This window comes from Gracilinanus agilis, chromosome 3 (assembly GCF_016433145.1).
Source record: "Gracilinanus agilis isolate LMUSP501 chromosome 3, AgileGrace, whole genome shotgun sequence".
NCBI classification, from domain to species: Eukaryota; Metazoa; Chordata; class Mammalia; order Didelphimorphia; family Didelphidae; genus Gracilinanus; species Gracilinanus agilis.
In genome coordinates this window covers 84,854,247-84,871,907 of record NC_058132.1, presented here as the reverse complement: position 1 = coordinate 84,871,907, position 17,661 = coordinate 84,854,247, and the positions used below count along the sequence as shown (strand labels likewise).

General features: G+C 37.3%; 1 protein-coding gene across 1 annotated transcript in view; it reads right to left on the bottom strand.

Moving 5' to 3' along the window:
- The window catches only part of CSMD2 (CUB and Sushi multiple domains 2), a 1,000,214-nt gene that overhangs the window by 291,966 nt on the left and 690,587 nt on the right, over positions 1 to 17,661 (bottom strand). Inside the window, exons 16-22 of the mRNA XM_044668787.1 lie at positions 15,169 to 15,307; positions 14,499 to 14,686; positions 12,785 to 12,973; positions 12,503 to 12,619; positions 8,179 to 8,394; positions 6,165 to 6,353; positions 1,351 to 1,520 (exon numbers count right to left, since the gene is read on the bottom strand). Of these exons, the coding sequence (XP_044524722.1) occupies positions 1,351 to 1,520; positions 6,165 to 6,353; positions 8,179 to 8,394; positions 12,503 to 12,619; positions 12,785 to 12,973; positions 14,499 to 14,686; positions 15,169 to 15,307 (1,208 nt within the window). The remainder of the gene's footprint in view (positions 1 to 1,350; positions 1,521 to 6,164; positions 6,354 to 8,178; positions 8,395 to 12,502; positions 12,620 to 12,784; positions 12,974 to 14,498; positions 14,687 to 15,168; positions 15,308 to 17,661) is intronic.

The window sequence follows — 17,661 nt, the reverse complement described above, 5'->3', positions numbered from 1 at the left end:
CATCAGAAGACCAAAGAACCAAGGTTCAGAACTACTTCTTCCGTGAAGCCTTCTCTGAAAACTCCATCAATAATCCAAAAGGCTCTTTTTTCACTAATGAATTTAACATTATTCAATGTCATGTATTATATTCTTCTAAGTTTGAATTATTTTCCTACTAAACTCCATGAGGGTCAGGACATTTCTACACTGCATACTCTAGATACCTGATGAAGCTCTGTTGAATTTAACTGCAATCCTGGAACAATTAAGTGATATGATGATTGCATAAACTGCCATATTTCTCCATAAGCAAGAAAATTGAAGTGAATAAAGAATCAAGGACACAGAAGTTTTCTCTTTTGTGAAATACATTTACAGGATTTCTACTAATCATTCTTTTCCCACAGAATTCAATGGACAACCAGCTAGAACACAAGCACATTATTTACTTGTGTTTGAATTCAAGATCAGTAAAACCTTGTACCTGTCACTCTATGTCTGGGTCTTTTTCCTAATCTTTAAAATAATGGGCTTGACTAAATGATCTCTCAGGTGCTTTCCAACTCTAAATCCATTAGCCTTCATTGGAATTTACTAGAATTGACTAGAAGAACTTCATTGATACCCAGAATCACCTTTCAATAGTTCACTCATGCTGGAATTGACTGCTATCAGCCATTTCCCATCTATTCTATGGGAATCCAGGATCTCCCATCTCTAGACCTGGCTCTCAATCTACTGAGTCAACTACCTGCTCCCTATGGTGGCAACTTATGCATATTAAGCTTAGGTTGAATCACTGGGAAAGTAGGCTGAGATTCCTCCATTTTTCTAGGGCAGAGGTTCTAGATTGGGGAATCATTAACTTTTAGAAATATTTCAACAAATGCATTTCAATAGAACTAATTTCTTTTGCTATTTTGTCTATGTATTTTATTTTACACATTTAAATACATGATTCTGAGATGAAGTCCATAGGCTTTTCCAGTCTTCCAAAGGAGTCCATGACACAGGATGAGTTAAGAGCCCTAGTTTTTGTGGGATGTTTGAGAGAGCCACAAATTTTATTGTACACGCATAACTGTATATTCACACACAAAAAAACCATCAGATTCTCATGCCCTACTTCTTCTGTAAGCTAAATTCTACTGTGAACTTTCTACAACTCAATTCGACACAACAATCATAATGTGTTGCTATGTCAGTACTCAAGGAGAAAAGGGAAAAAAAATTAAAGGGTATCCTTGACATCAAGGAGTTTATATTCTACTAATCCCAGAGGAAAAGAGAAAAGATTGCAGATAATCCACAAAGAACACAAACAACTAAGAGTTCAATTAATTCATATATATATTCTCTAAGCTTTACCTTGAGAATGTCTCCTTCATAGAGGTCAAATGTCTTAGCTTTAAGCTGAATCCCTTTTCCTGGCTGGGTCTGGATGGAGTAGATACACTCATGATTGTTATTGTAGTTCACAGGAAAGTTGGGGGACAACAGGATACCTTGAGTCCCAGTGACAGATGACCCACATTCAGCTAGAAATAGACATAGTAATCAGAGATGAGTAATCCCCTGCTTTGACAGGGAAATATAGAATTCAAAGCATCATAATACCCAAATATATTTGCACATTGTTGGTTAGTCTTTCTCCATTACTCTCTCAAACCCTGCCCAATAACTTTGTTTTATGGAACTCAATTTTTTTAATTAGTAAGTGGGTTAGTCTACAGATTGGTTTATAGATTTTCACAGTAAAATGAATGACCAAAATGAAGAAGGGAAACTCAGATGAGAATATATATGTATATCCTCTTCAATTTAGAAAGGCTAAAAGCAAAGTCCATAAAATCATGAAAGGTATGTAAATTGGGAACACAGTCTTGCTGAACACATTATGAATAGCAAATTTGAAGATGTGGAGTCTCTGAAGCTTAAAATAGATTATTTCAGGAAAAATATAAGGAAGTCATAACTGTCTCCCTTTCTTGTGCTCCTATGATTTCTCTATCACAAACTAGGTATTCTGGGCTAATTTATGGGTTAACACATTATTCCCTCAACTAGGTTAATACCTTACCTAACTAGGCAATGTACTCATTTTACCTCTCAGAGTTTATCTCCTCATCTATAGAATTGGGAGGCTGAGCTGAATTATCTAACAGATACTGTTCAGCTCTGAGAGTTTATGTTATTGTAAAAACATTTTATTAACTTAGGCAATGGAAATACTGCTTAACCATCCATAAAAGCGGCCAGTCTTATAAGGCTTAATATTAATATTAATTTGAATTTCACATAAATAATACTATGTGAAAAGCCCTGCTCTGGACATCAGGAATCCAAAGATGAGACATCATTACCCTCTCCAGAGGTCCAATGGGGAGAGAACATATATATAAATCACTAATATTCAAGAAGGGATTCCTATTCATATATAGGATGGAGCTCTGAGATCTCTTCTAGTTTTGAGATGAGTATTTGCAAATTAACATTTGCAAAATTATCTTAAAACAGTATAAAGCAAACATGCAGAATTGGATAAACCAAGAAATTATACAAGCCAAAAATGACAATTCCAGAAGAGCGTAGATAAATTTTTTAAATTATCTTAGTTATTCAGAGAAGTTAAGATGTAGGGGCATGTCCACAACCTGTAAGTGTTGACATATCACTCTTGACCAAAAAGTCCCTCAGTGCAAGCCAAGGAGAATAATGCATTTGCTGGATCATGGTAATGAATACAGGGCTATTCTTGTACAGCCTTGAGTACAGATGCCAATACTGTGTGTAAAAATGGGATGGTTTAGTTAATGCCAATATAGTAACCCTAAAATTCTAAGAGTTCACCAGTAGTCTCTCCAGAGGAGCTAACAAAATGGGAACTCTATGACTAGTTCTAAATATTTATTCTATATTGTATAAGAGAGGTCTTAAAAGAATCAGAACATCTTACCCTTATTAAACATTATTCCTCTTTAAGCATTCTTAAATTCAGCTAATCTGGCTGTCTTGTTATTCTCCACATATTAAACTTTCCCTACCATCTCCATGACTTGGCACATGTTTTTCCCTATGCCTTGTATATGCCCTTTGTTCATTACCATTGCTTAGTACTCATAGTTTCCTCAAAAGCCCAGCTCAAATGCAACATTCCACATGAACTTGTTCTTGATTCTCCCAGCTACTCTTGCCTTCTCTGTCACATTTTGACAAATTATCTTATATTTATATGGTATAAACTTTAGAGAGAGAATCATTTTGCTACAGTGAAAAAAATCAATATATTTTGAGTCAGGAGAGCTGAATTCCATACCAATCCTGAAACTATCTGTCCTTATGACATTGCCTACCTGACCTTTGGCAAGTCACATAAAGTCTCGAGATCTTAAATTTCTTTACCTCTAAAACAAGAGTGTTGATATCAGTGGTCTCAGAGGCCCACTCCACTTCTAAATCTATATGAATGTTTCTCCCTCCACAGAATGAAAGCTCTTTGAGACATGTTATTATTTAGTGTCTACCATAAAATAAGTTCTTAACAAATATTTACTAATTGATTACATAATTCTGAGACTGCAAATGAAGATGCAATGAAGTACAGTGGAAAGAGCACTGGATTTGAAGTTGAAAAACTGACTTTAAATTCTTGCTCTATCAACTGTTACCTGTGTGATCATGATCAAGATATCTATTCTTGGCCTTAATTTCCTCACCATAAAATGAAGAGGTTAAACTAGATGACTTCTAAGGTCCATTCCAAATCTATGATCCAACATAACACATAGGGAAGTTGTGAGAAATTTGAAATTATATATATATATATATATATAATAACAAACCTATTAACTGCTCCATTCAAGTTTTTGCCTACCCAACTCAACTCCCAAGTTCTCCCACCTCCTGAGAGGAAAGGTTTCTATCAGGGACCCATAGACTTGAGGCTAAGAAATAAGGGATTTTACCATAAATCATTATCAAAAAACTTTTATTAAATATCTACTAGATTCCACTTGGATTTGTCCTGCTAGGAATAAGAGGAAGCAAGACCAAATCTTCTTCCTTCTTAGTTTGCAAACTAAACTGGGGAGAAGGGGAAAGAAGGCCCTGTGTAAATTTTACTCAGGAGAAATAATGGAGGTGTGATTCCTGGATACTTGGGCCCCACGGTCTATAATGGATGGCTCTCAAGAAGGCAGTTATTCCTTCTTGAGGACAGTTAAGGATCCATCTCAGTGTTGGCAAAGGACTGTCCTAGAAGCTGCTAGCTCACTAATGGAAAACAGTAGAGTATGATGGAAAGAACATTATCCTGGAAATCAGAAGATTTGGGTTCAAATTTCAGCTTCAAAACTTACTGAAATGTTCATTGTCTATCACTTCAGTTTCCTTGTTTGTAAAATGGAGATAATAATACCTAAATCACTTAGTTAATAGGACTGTGGTGAATTTTGAAAACTTTGTATATTACATTATAAATTGTAGGAGCTTCATCATTTTAATTTTTAACTTCCATGATGCACAAAGTAGGCACCTAATAACTATTTATTGAATTGAATGAAACTATAATTAAGCTGAATTAAATCAATATAAAATATGAATTTCATTATCACTTTCATATTCTGGTCCTATAGTGCTGTCCTGAAGTTAAAATAACTCTCCACCTTCACTGTTGGGAAAGGAAAGGATTTGCCTCGATTCACAAGGTAAGGGATCCATATAAGATGATCTTGAAAGTCCCTTCCAACTTCAAATCCTCAGAAATGGATTTGTGCCATCTCTTCCAAGCAAAGCCCCAATGATAAGGATCATAGGATTGTAGCTTTAGAGCTGAAAGGGACCTTGGAGACTATTTAGTTCAAAATACTCTTATTTTAGATGAGGAAATGAGATCAAAAGAGCTTAAATGACTGATTTAAGCAAAGCAAGTAGTAAGTAGCAAGAAAGGAATTTGAATCTAGTCTTCTGACTTCAAATCCAGATCAAAGCATCTCCAAGACAGGACAGAACTTCTAACTTCATAGACTATAAGCATGAAGGATTTCCAAGCTACTCTTAGATGTCCTCATAGCAACTGGAAAAGTAGGAATAAAGAGTGGACTCTGACTCCAAAGGGACTACAAAGCCTCATTTAGAATGGCCAAACAAATTGTGGGGACATGAATTTAATTGAATATTACTACACTGTTAAGAAATGACAAATATAATGAATTTAGAGAATCACTGAAAGACATATGCATTAATGCAGAGTGAAGTAAACTGAATTAGATAAACAATAGACACAATTACTCTAATAACATAAATAAAAAGAAAAGAAACCTAAAACTGAATGCTGTGAAATTATAATGACTGATCTTGACCCTGGTAAAGAATTGAAAAAAATGTGCCAATGTTAGAGGTACAGAACTAAAGGCATAAAATATTGCATAAACTATCGTATATGATAAATGTTAGTCATTTTGGCTAAACTGAATTATTTCTCTTTCCTTTTTATCCTTATTACAAAGGATGGCTTGACAAATAAGGGGAAGAGGAGGGACACATTAAAAAATAAAGCTGATGCAAAAACAGAAGATAAAGAAAATTTATTAAAAAATAATTCAAGGGGGCCTTGAATCTTTAACATCCCCAGAACAATGATACTCAATTTTACTATGAAATGCTTATTTCCTTAGTTAAAGACCATCACATGTTTAATAATCCCAGATCAATAAATTTTCTCCCTTCAAATTCAGATTTCTGACAATCAATGGTAATCAAAGATTTCTACCCTCTTTTTCTGTTTTGAAAGGCAGTGTGCTCTTCATTGCTTTTCTAGACTTGACAACCAGTATAAAGAATTGCTTTAGACTTCCAATTTTTCGGTACAATCATGGCATGTTTTCCCTTCTTTTTTCCTAAATCTAATGTTGACCCAGATCTGACATCAACCTCCCTCTTCTGTTTCCTTAAATTACAGGCTTCCTGAAGGAAGGAAGATATTTTTCTCTCACTTCTAAAAGTCTTTGATCAGTGAAGGGTTCTGCCTACAGTGAATGATCAGGATAGGAGAGTAAATTTATATGTATGTTGGGGTGTCTGGGGGCACATGAGAAGAAGGGATATTAATAGACCAAGGGTTGTCTTGTCTGTCCTTATTAGAAAATATTAGCCAAGCAAAATGAAAGCACATGACCACCTACCAACACACCTTGGCAGAGCCGAACTCCACACCCGACGTCTGCCCCCAAGGCATGTGATGCGGGCTACACCCTCTAGCCGATACCCTGGGAAGCAGGAAAAAGTCAAGACGTCTCCAACTCCAAACTGCAAACCCTTCCTAATGCTGTATGCTGGTACCTCAGGCTCTTCACAGGGTTCCAAGTCATATTCTAAAATTAAAAAAAGAGACAGATAAAAAATATGCTCAGAAAGAGATGCAAAGACATATAGATGCAACAAAGCATAAGAGAAACAATGAAAGAGAGAGAATAAGAGAAATAGAAAACAAAGAACAATAGGAGATAAAGATTGAGATATGAAAAAAGAAGAGGCATTGAAAGATGGTCTAAGAGGGAAAGGCAGAGAAAGAAATGAAGGACACAGACAAGTACATATCAATATATAAGACAAAAATACAGATAAAGATAAGAAGAAAGGTTACAGAGATACACAGAAAGTTATACCCAAGGAGTCAGAGGGAAAAAAATGGGAAAAGAGACAGAGACAAATAGAAAGGGGAGGGAGAGAAAAAGAAGAGAAAGGAAGAGAGAGAGAGAGAGAGAGAGAGAGAGAGAGAGAGAGAGAGAGAGAGAGAGAGAGAGAGAGAGAGAGAGGAAAAAATTAGAATAAAGGGGAAAAGTAAAAATTTATTTGGTGATTAACTGTTATGTGGGATTATCCCCCACCAGTTCCTCCTTGCATTAAGAGATTGCTGAAATATATATTCAACAAATTAATCATCACCTTTTCCCCTGGCCTATCTTCCCATCCCATGGCAAGTCCCATGACTTCAAGTTGCTCTTTCTTTACCCTCAGAAGCAATTAGCTACTTAATTTGAAAATAGAAAGGACTGACTAAAAGGAGATGGGGAACAGAAATATATGGTAGAAGAATGGGGTGAGGGAAATATTTAAGCCCAAAGAATTAAGTTCTAAAAGGGAAACTCAGGAATTGTAGTAGGCCTATAAGGAAATTATTGAATGTTGAGTGATGTATAACTTTCCAGTTTCTTTTGCATAATAGCAAGTCATCAGCCCTCTTTGTTTACACTTAAGACTGGTAAAGCCCCTAATAGCATCTCCCGATCTTGAGAAATATCTTTAGATTCCAACTTAAAACAGTTCATTGGAGTGAAGGGCTGAGAGTGGGAAGAAATAGCCTTATTAAGTAAAAGATCCAACTTGCACATGTACCTCAAATGTAGTCACCAAACTATCTTCTGCATTAAAGGTAAGTGAGTGGTCCAAGTTAAGATCATAGCATGTTCCTCTTGGTTCATGATTTAAAAGGCCAGTAAAATCAGGTTTAGGCCCCTTAAGATAGAAATTTCTCTAACATGTAGAGAATAGTATAATTGTCATGTCTCTTTCCTACTTTACCTGGCAGAACAAGGCCAATTTCAGGATGCCTTATAACCAACAAGAAAACTTTCCCATCTGATAAAGAAGGGAGGTAAAGATTAAACGAAGTAAGAGAATATAATTTCTAAAGCTCTAGTCCTTCAGTCCCACCATGCAAGACTGAAGAAATGTAATTACAGAGATATATATTTATTACCACTGCTCAAGCAAGGATGAGAAAGCTAAAAGAAAAAGGCTTTTTAAAAACCCAATAGATTCATTTTCTCATATTTGTTATTATCAGGGTTGTAAAATGGAAGATCAGATGACTAGGAGAGAATATAGAACTTCTGTTTTCTAGGGCATACATAGAAAAACTTTCAAAGTCCAATTGCTAATGCTGACTAAAAGATCATAGATAATCCTTAAAGGCTCCAAATGAGATTCTACAATCACATTCACTCTTAGTAAATCTATTTTTGGAAGTTCTTCCTTGTTTCTAACCCAAAGACCTAAGGCACATAGTAAAATAAAGTTTTCTCTGTAGATTTTTAACACTAATCTTGAAATTGTTGTGAAAAAGACCGTAGGGAAGCAGAAAAAAAAAATCATTAGAAGGTTGTGTTCAATACCATGGATCCACAAGTCCTTTACCTGAGAAAGTGATGTTGAATCCTTCATAAGACATGGAAAAGTCAGAAACAAAGCGGATCTGGGCTGTAAAGTTGCCATAGAGTCCAGCACTTATTGGAGCAGGGAGCCGGGAACCAGTCAGCTGCTTCAGTGGCTGTGTAAAGCTTCCATTCTCAGTGATGAGCAGATAGTCATGGCCACTCTCCAAGTGAAAGGTATGGAAAGTGAAGTAAACACCTGTGAGGAGGAACCAGGGGAAGAAGAAAAAGGAATTCAAGATGGAGAAACAAAAACAACCAGGTATGAAACTCAACCTTGCTGTAAGGGAAGAGAGATCTAATTGCACTAAAGACTGTTAATTCCTGTGTGCACAAATGTATGTCCATTATACAATGGATAATCCAATAAATAATCACTTGCTGTGTCCATTGCCTTCCTACTGTAGTTTCAGGTTCCTACATCCGTACCATGAGTACTACAGCTACAATATATTCAGGGAAGACACATTCTTCTGCACAGGCAGATGCAGATGAACCTTCAATTTAAAATCCAAGGGCTTTAGGCTTTAATTCTTAGTTGAATTAGACTAGCTTTGGACAGTCAACCATCCATGATAGCTCATTACCTGTGAACTTTTGTTTCCTAAACTATATCAATTACTCTTCAATAATGATATATATTTTTCCTTGTCCCATCTTTCATATCCATGAACACAGAATAACAGTCATTTGCTCTGAGACCTTTCTGAAATGATGAAATTATACATTCAAAAGCTGCATAGAAATACTATGAGGTAGTTAGTGCTACTCTTTTCTTGTAGTCTGGTGGGTTGATTGCTCCCAAATGTCAAGAAGCAATCTCTTATAAAAGCAGAAGTGCAAAACTGCTATTTTCAATCTCTCCTATGCACTAAGCCTGGGAGATGTGGACAGTGAAATGGGATTAGGATTCCTGATAAGACTATAGCCAAGGGGTTGGTAAAGTCCTTGCATGTTTGGAATGATCTTTTAGTCAAATTGAAAAATAACTATCTACTGTCATTTGGCTGATCCAATAACTACCCCACCATAAATACATAGTAACTTAGTGCTGGTGAGAAGTTGCACTAACAACTGAAGAGATTATGAAAGACCTCATTTCTGAGGCAGAATTTGAGGTGATCTTTGAAAGGTTCTAAAGAATTCCAAGAGGAAGAAAGAGAGGAATGCCAGTGGTTCCCAAACTTTTTTGACCTACCACCCCCTTTAGAGAAAAATTATTACTTAGCCCTCTGGAAATTAATATTTTTTTAAATTTTAATAGCAATTAATAGGAAAGATAAATGCACCTGTGGCCATCACTGCCCCACTAGATTGCTGCAGCACCCACCAGGGGGCAGTGCGCCCACTTTGGGAATCACTGGTCTATGCAAAGGCCTGAAGTAGGAAAGGGAATGTAATATATAAGGAATGTCAAGTAGTATGACTAGAACATCAAAAAAGTAAGGGAATGACAATTTCACAATCCTAGTTTAGAATGGTAAGATGGAATCAAATTGTGAAAGGTTTTAAATGAGTGTCACATTTCCTACAGTCTTCTGGTCACATCGCCATTCTCTGACCACCTCTATCTCATGGGAAGCTGTCTGATGGGTGAATATTTTGCTTCTTCTTATCGGTGGCAGATGCCTCAACTAAAGTAATTCAAGCTCTAGCCAAAAATGAGGTAAGGAAGAAAGAGAATTAAATATTGCAGAAGGAGGGAGAAAGAGAGAGAGAGAGAGAGAGAGAGAGAGAGAGAGAGAGAGAGAGAGAGAGAGAGAGAGAGAGAGAGAAATGTGAACAAGGGTGGAAGATTTGGGATCTATGGTAGAACAATTTTAAAAGAATGGCAGAAATAGAAACCTGACTATAAGAATACAAAGAAAGAAATGGGGATATTATAGCCATTTTAACAAAGCATAATAATGGGGAGAAAGAGAGATGAGAAGGTAGCTGGATGGCAGAGAAAATTCCAAGGAAATATTACAGAGATCTAAGCATGTTTTTTAAGGGCACATAATGGATCCAGGTGAATAAATATGATTAAGAGACAAGGAGTGACTGCTATAACAAGATTCCAGAAGAAATAGGAGAAAATAAGACTAAAGCCCCAAGTGAAAGTATTAACTTTAATATGGAATATAGATATAACTTCCTTTGTTTTTGTTTTTTTTAAACCCTTAAATTCTGTGTATTGGCTCCTTGGTGGAAGAGCAGTAAGGGTGGGCAATGAGGGTCAAGTGACTTGCCCAGGGTCACACAGCTGGGAAGTGTCTGAGGCTGGATTTGAACCTAGGACCTCCCATCTTTAGGCAAAGAAGGAGAAGGAAAGGAAAGGCAAGAAGGAAAGGTACCAGCTAATGGGCTAAGCATTATGTTTACAAATACAAGCAAACAGAAGAGCCCCTGCCCTCAGATAACTTACATTCCAATAGGAGAAAACACCATACAAAAGAAAACTAAAAATTAAATTATAGGGCACTGTATCAAATTTAGAAAAGCTAGGAGTGCAGATAGGATAAGGATAAAAGTTATCTGGCCTTAGCCACTCTCCAAAATGGAGATTCTTCCTTAGGAGGAATTAATGAATAAGAGTACTAGAATGGAATGGAGAGCAAAAGTTCCAGGGTGAGGAGGCCCCAGGCACTGAGGGATTTTCCAGCATGAGAAAGAAACAGAATCATAGTGTTGAAGCCCAAAAAGTTATAAGCATCTGTAGAAAGGGAATGAAAAGTTCTGAGGAATGGAGAAGGGGAGCTGGAGAATTCAGATGGCCTTAAAATTCTAGGTGAATTAGATGACTAAGTCATTGATTATAAATGCAGGGAATAGGAATGTGGTTGGGGACATATGTGATAATGAGATTAAATCTACCTTGCCCATTCTTAAATCTTATCATCAAAAGTATAAACAACTCCACTTAACTCACAAGTTGGGAGGTCTGTGACCCATGTGTGCTTTATTGACTACCTCCTGGGCAGTCCTAAGAAAAGTGTCTGTTGTGATTGGACACATAAACTAGGAGGAAGGCACAGGAAGTGACGCAAAAGAAGCCCTTTTAAAAGAGAGTTCAGGGAGTTTAGCTTCTTCTGGTTCATGGCTTGGACCTGGAGGAGCACTGGACCTAAGACCCTGAGACCTTTGTGAGACTATTCTTAAATTTTTCCCTTAGAACTACACATGGTGAGTGAAGAAGGCTGACTCCCTTAGCCTCTGGAGGGGCCCTTGATTGGGAGAAGCCCTCGTGACTAAACCCCTTGTTAAATGACTTGAATACGAATCTAGTTAAGTTAGATCTGTTACTCTACCCTCTTCTCATCTCTCTACTTCCACTCTCTCCCATATTTTGTCAATAAATTACTAAAATCATTTTAGGACTTGGTATTTATTCAGTTCCTTGGTGGCCACACCTTTAAATATTAATACCCAACTAAAACCCTTTTTACCCCTTACACAAAGCAGAAATGATTAGCAACAAACTTGGTGGGAAATGAGAATTATAAATCAATAATAAGAAAAAAAGACTGTCACTTAGTAAAAAAAAAAAATGCCTAGCTGAAATTATTATAAATTTGTGGTGGACAAAATTAGTTACATTTCATTGTTTTCTCCAGAAACACAAAGTCATTTGGGAACCAAAATAGAGGAGTCAGATATTAGGGATTATCAGGAAATAAGGAATTAAAATGTTCCAAGATTGAGAAAGGAGTGACTAATGAAACATAGACTCACAATTGGGAATGGAGATAAATGAAAACATACAGATTTGGAAATTAGAAATGAGTTAAAATTCACAATAAGGGTTCAAAGTAGTTTTAGTGAGAGTAGGTTGTAAAAGTGGAAATGTGGAAAGATGCTTTACTGGGAAGTGGCAGGTATCTGATGTAGGGAGTAAATAGGTAACATCAGACATGGTTACAATGCATCCTAGAACTCTTCATGTACATAGTTCATAGTATTGGGAGTTATTGACACCTTCATTGAAGTTAACTTATCCCATTTGGTCTGACAACTCATACAATTGTATTGGTTGATTCAATAACAACTGTTGACTAAGTCTGGAATAAAGTGGCATAATCTATCATAGGTCTCTTGCCTTCTAAAAGCCTCCTGATTGTTGGACCCAGTCCTTAAGCAGTTTTCAAGTCTTCCAAAATTCCTTCACATAATCCTTTGTTTTCCCCATTACACCCAGAGGAGACTATGAAGACTAGAAGAAGCAGTACAAATGCCTCTAAAGGAATGTCTGTTTATTATGTGATAAAATAGGCCACTCTTCAGAAAGGTAACTTACTAAGAAGTCACCAGAAGAATTTGAGGCTCACCTTTGCCATGTGATGTCTCTATAACCCAAGTACAGTTCAGGTTGTTAGGATAGAAATCAGGAAAGCCTGGTGAGAGGATGGTACCACTGGAGCCTTGAATGAAACCACCACAAAGAGCTGTAGGAACAGTAGAAAGGGGGCTTTGAATGGATTAAAAGATGGTTGAGATTCTTAGAAACTCCAAAATGATCATTTCACTATGAACTCTGTCCAGACATCCCCACACTTTTCTTCCCATACCCAACAAAGGAATAATCAAAATCCACCGAACTCCCAACTTACCTTCACAGCTAGGGAGGGCTCGGCTCCACTGAAAATTGGGCTCACACTCCAGTGGCTCACCATCGCTTAGAGTATAGCCAGAGTCACAACTGAAGGTCACCAAAGCACCAACATAGAAGTCATTTCCATGACGATGACCATTCACAGGGATCCCAGGGTCTAAACAGTGGTCTGACTGTATGGTGACAGCTGCAACAGAGAACCCACAGCTAAAAGGAAGGGCTCACAGATGTAGCAGAGGAACCACATCTGGAAGTGGTATATTACAAAAGGCTGAAACAATCTCATGTAATGGCCTTAACTTCCTTAGACAGTTTAGCTTTTTAGCCTCATCTGGGGAGTGGATGGTTGGAGAATGGGAGAGAAAAAAGGTCCAAAGTGATAGGATAGAGAAGGGGAGTGAGCACTATCTTTTAAAGGGTTTCTACCTATTGAGGTATACATGATCCAACAAGAATATATCCTTGGGGTTGGAATTTCCTCAAAGATATACTGACCATGAGGGGCAACTAGGTGTCTCAGTGAATAGAGAGCCAGCCCTGGAGTCAGGAGGACCTGGGTTCAAATATGACCTCAGACAATTTCTAGCTAGGTAAGTATAAGCAAGTCACTTAACCCCAAATGCCTAGCACTTACTACTTTTCTGTCTTGGAATCGATTTTTAGTATCAATTCTAAGACACAAGGTAAGGCTTTAAAAAAAAAAAAAAAGATATACTGACCATAGAAAAATCTCTTGTCAGTCCTATTGTTTCCCAGGCAGCAGACAACCTGGTCAAAACCACACATAGAGCACCCAAGAACTAAAAATGCCAAAACTCTCTTGGGACTATTTCTGAAGGGAGGACAATGAGGAAAGCACAATTGTTTTACAAGAAGGAAGTAACCTGGACTCTATTGGGACACTGATACTTGGCTAGCCTATGTACTTACCTCCTCTTCCCCACATTCTCTGTTTGCAAGTCCAGTCTTTAGGGATAGCTATACTACTTACATATAGCTCTTCTAAATACCTAGGCTAATTGTGGGACCCAGAAGAAGGTATTCCATACCTTATATCTGAACTATGCCCTATAGTTTCTAAAAAAAGAAATATGTCAAAGAAATAAGCTAATGCTATTTGCAGTCCCACTTGAACTCTATCTACCCCTGAGATCTCAACTGATTGCAATTCTCTCAGACACCAGCCACAACACAGCAGTATTTTCCAAACTCTTCAAAGAACAATTTGTTTTTCTTCTCTCTCTTCAAAGAGCAGAATCTGCATGCAGGCAGAGTAAGACCAAGCAATTGCTCTTCTCAACAAAGGGGACTGAAACCTTTTGATATATCTGCTGGACGAGGTACACAATACCTGCTTAATATGGGTATCCTTTAAATGAAGGACAAAAAAGTGTTAAGGTGAGAAGGAAACATATTAGTAGTACTTGGGACAGTTTGGTTGTAATTCTGACACTGCTATTAACTCACTATGAAGTATGATAGGTCATTTCTCTCTAAGAGGCTAATCTGTAAAGTGAAAGGTTTGGCATAGTTCATCTCTGAAGTGGCTTCTATCTGTAAGATTCTATGAATGAGTAATACACATAGAGAATTCTAACATAATCATGGTATAATGAAACTCGGATATCATCTTACTAGCTTTCAGAGAAATACCTCACCAGCAAAGATGTGATTGTCAGATCATGCAATTCACCTGCCCTTTCAATACTCACTCTCATATCTGATCTGGAAGCCAATGTCAGAATGACTCTTGTCTGTAGAGAAGAGGAGATAGAGGTAGTTGCTAGTACTGATAAGGAATTGGGGAACTTGGGTACCATGATAGACTCCTATCAAAGGTGATGAGTATGTGCGTCCATCTCGGACCTCCAGTGTATCATAGTTGACCTCTGTTTTAAATCTGTAAGGGAAGGGGGAAAAAATCTTACATGAACAATGAACTTCTTATCCTTTGAGAATGATAAAAATCCCAAGTCACAAAAAGGATTTTTGTTTAGCAATTCATAGGAATAAGATAGCCTCTGAGGTCCATTCCAATTCTGAGATCCTGTGATTTCTTTGTGAATTCAGGTTTCTGGAAAGAGGAATAGATTTAGAAAGGCTAGGCATTGCAAATCATTTGGATATTCTTTAGTATAAGTTGTTTGGTTACATTCAAGGACCTTTAAGGACCAGATGTGTGACCACTTCAAGGCTTGGGACCAAAACTAACTATGTACCTGGAATTCAAAAATTTCCTTTTCAGAATTGGGAGCACAGGCAGAAAGATTCTCCTCCCCCTTGTCACAGAAAAATCTTCTTTTCCTCTTTCCCTTTCCCAAAAAGTCCCCTCTTGTTCTTCCCAGCCCAATTTCCTCCCTGACAAGTCATCATCACAAGCACCTGTCAAAAGTGATTTTGATGGGGTATCCTGGCTGGGCTTCAATCACCCACACACAATTCAGCGCATCCTTGTAGAAGCCGGGCCAACCAGGGGAGAGGATAGTGCCACTGGGAGATGTCAAGTGGCCACCACAGGGTGCTATTGAGGGGAGGGAGGGAAAAAATATCAGTAAAGATCTAAAATTGATCACATGGGTAGCAACTTTTGAACGAGAAGATTTCTCCAAATATCTCTACACTATAAATATTTGTATTGTTGGTGATAATGCTTTTTTTTTTCTTTTCTCTCTCTTTTTTTAAAAAGAAAATTAAGTAGGAACTATGAATTCTTCCCAGGAAGGGAACTTAATTTACTATGCCCAATCACATTATCTAGGACTTCTAAAGGCTAAAAGAAAGAGAAAATAAAAAGAAGACCAAACTGTGAGTAGCCTTCATTAACTCTTGCCTAAACTATTACATTAGCATTCTAACTTGTCTCTGTGCTGCTAGCAATCTCTCCTTTCTGATCAATTCTCCACATAATTCTCCACTAGTAATACTAACATACAGAAATGATCATGTTACTGTTCTGCTCAAAAAGCTTCAGTGATTCTTTCTTGCCCCTAGGATAAAATGCAAACTCTCCTATTTGGTATTAAAACCCTTGACAACCTAGCTCCACCCTCCCTTTCTAAGCTCTTTACACTTTATGTCAGTCAAACCTGTCTACTTGATATTTCCCATAAATGACATTCCGTCTCCCGTCTCCATGACTTTGCCTACACAATCCCTCCTACAGAATACCCTCCTCTATTCCTTTATTCATCAGCACTTCAAAAAACCCCTGACCTTCCTCAATATTCAACTAAAATTCCATCATTTTCCCTAAGCCTATCCAGATGAAATCTTCCCTATCAAAATTACATTGTAGATATTTTGTATTTACAGTCATATTATCATAGAATGTGGATCCTCGAGGCTAGGAACTATTTAACTTGTGACATTGCATCCCCAGGGCTTAACAAGGTGTTTATGGCAGGAAGCACTTAATAAAATTGTCAGGAGTAGTGGAGTTTGGTCTTGCCATGATAAAAAACAGAGATCCCCTAAAGGTTCTTGAGCAGAGGAACAGCAAGATGAAAGCACTAGTTTAGAATAACTAAGCTGAGTCCTGGACAGGATGAACCAAAGGAGGGAAAAGATTAGAGACAAGGAGATTGAGGTGGTTCTCCAGACAGCAATTAATGTGTAGAAATGGAAAAGAATAAATAAGAAACTTTTTGCAAGGGAAGAATCAATAAGACCTGGTTATTATCTAGGTGGAGGGAGTGAAGGAAATGGGTGAGTTAAAAATGACTCAAATTTCTAGTCCAAGTGATTTTGTAGAATAACACTATCATTCATTGATTATAAGTGGAATTTTGGAGAGGAAGCTCCCTGTATACAAACATGAGCTATCTATCTCAGGTACTGTTTTCATCACCTCACTGCTTTCTCAACAACCTGCTATGACCTATAACAGAAGCAACATGATACAGTGGAAAGTGTACTGGATTTCAAAATGGCAGGTCTATATTTGAATCCAGCTTCAGGGGCATTTGATGCCATCAGGTGTTGCTCACTAGATATGTGTCTCTGGGCAAGTCATTCATTCCCTTTGGGACTCAATGCCCTTATCTATGAATTGAGGGGTTGGCCTAGATGGCCTTGAAGGTTATTTCCAGCTCTAAATCTATAATTTTATGCTCAAAATAAGGCGGCAAGGTGGCAGAGTGGATAAAGCACCAGGCATGGAATTAGGAAGTCTCATCTTCCTGAATTCAAATTTGGTCTAAGACACTTACTAGCTGTGTGACCCTGGGTAAGTCACTTAAATCTGTCTCAGTTTCCTCATTTGTCAAATGAGCTAGAGAAGGAAATGGCAAACCACTCTAGTATCTTTGCCATGAAAACTCCAAATGGGGTCACAAAGAATGGCTCAACAAATGAATGATCAAACTGTCACCTCCAGCAGCTTGCTATAATTTAGAAATAAATTTTAAGTCTTCTGCCTGGTATTCAAAACCTCATCTCTAAATCCCAATGACTAGTTCCTACATTCAGGTCTTATACCTCCTTTTCTATCCTCAGATTTTGACATGCCTCAACTTCATCAGTTAGTCTTCTTATTGAAGTCCTTAGGCACACCATGCTCAAACTTGTATACATATTTTTATGATATACTATAGCTTTCCTATTAATTGTTTCAGGCCTATAATCTATTTACTAAGAGCTCAGTAAATACTAATTGACACATGCATGGGGCCTTGGAAAAAGCCTTAGACTAGAAGTCCAAAGATCTAGAATGCAGTCATAACTTTGACAGTATCTCTCCACAAGTCCTTTTCTATCTCTAAACCTCACTTTCCTCATCTATAAATATGATTTTAAAAATATTTACATATTTATATATTTACATCACAGAAATTCTGCAAAGAAATTACCTCTATACATATTTGAATTATTATTTCA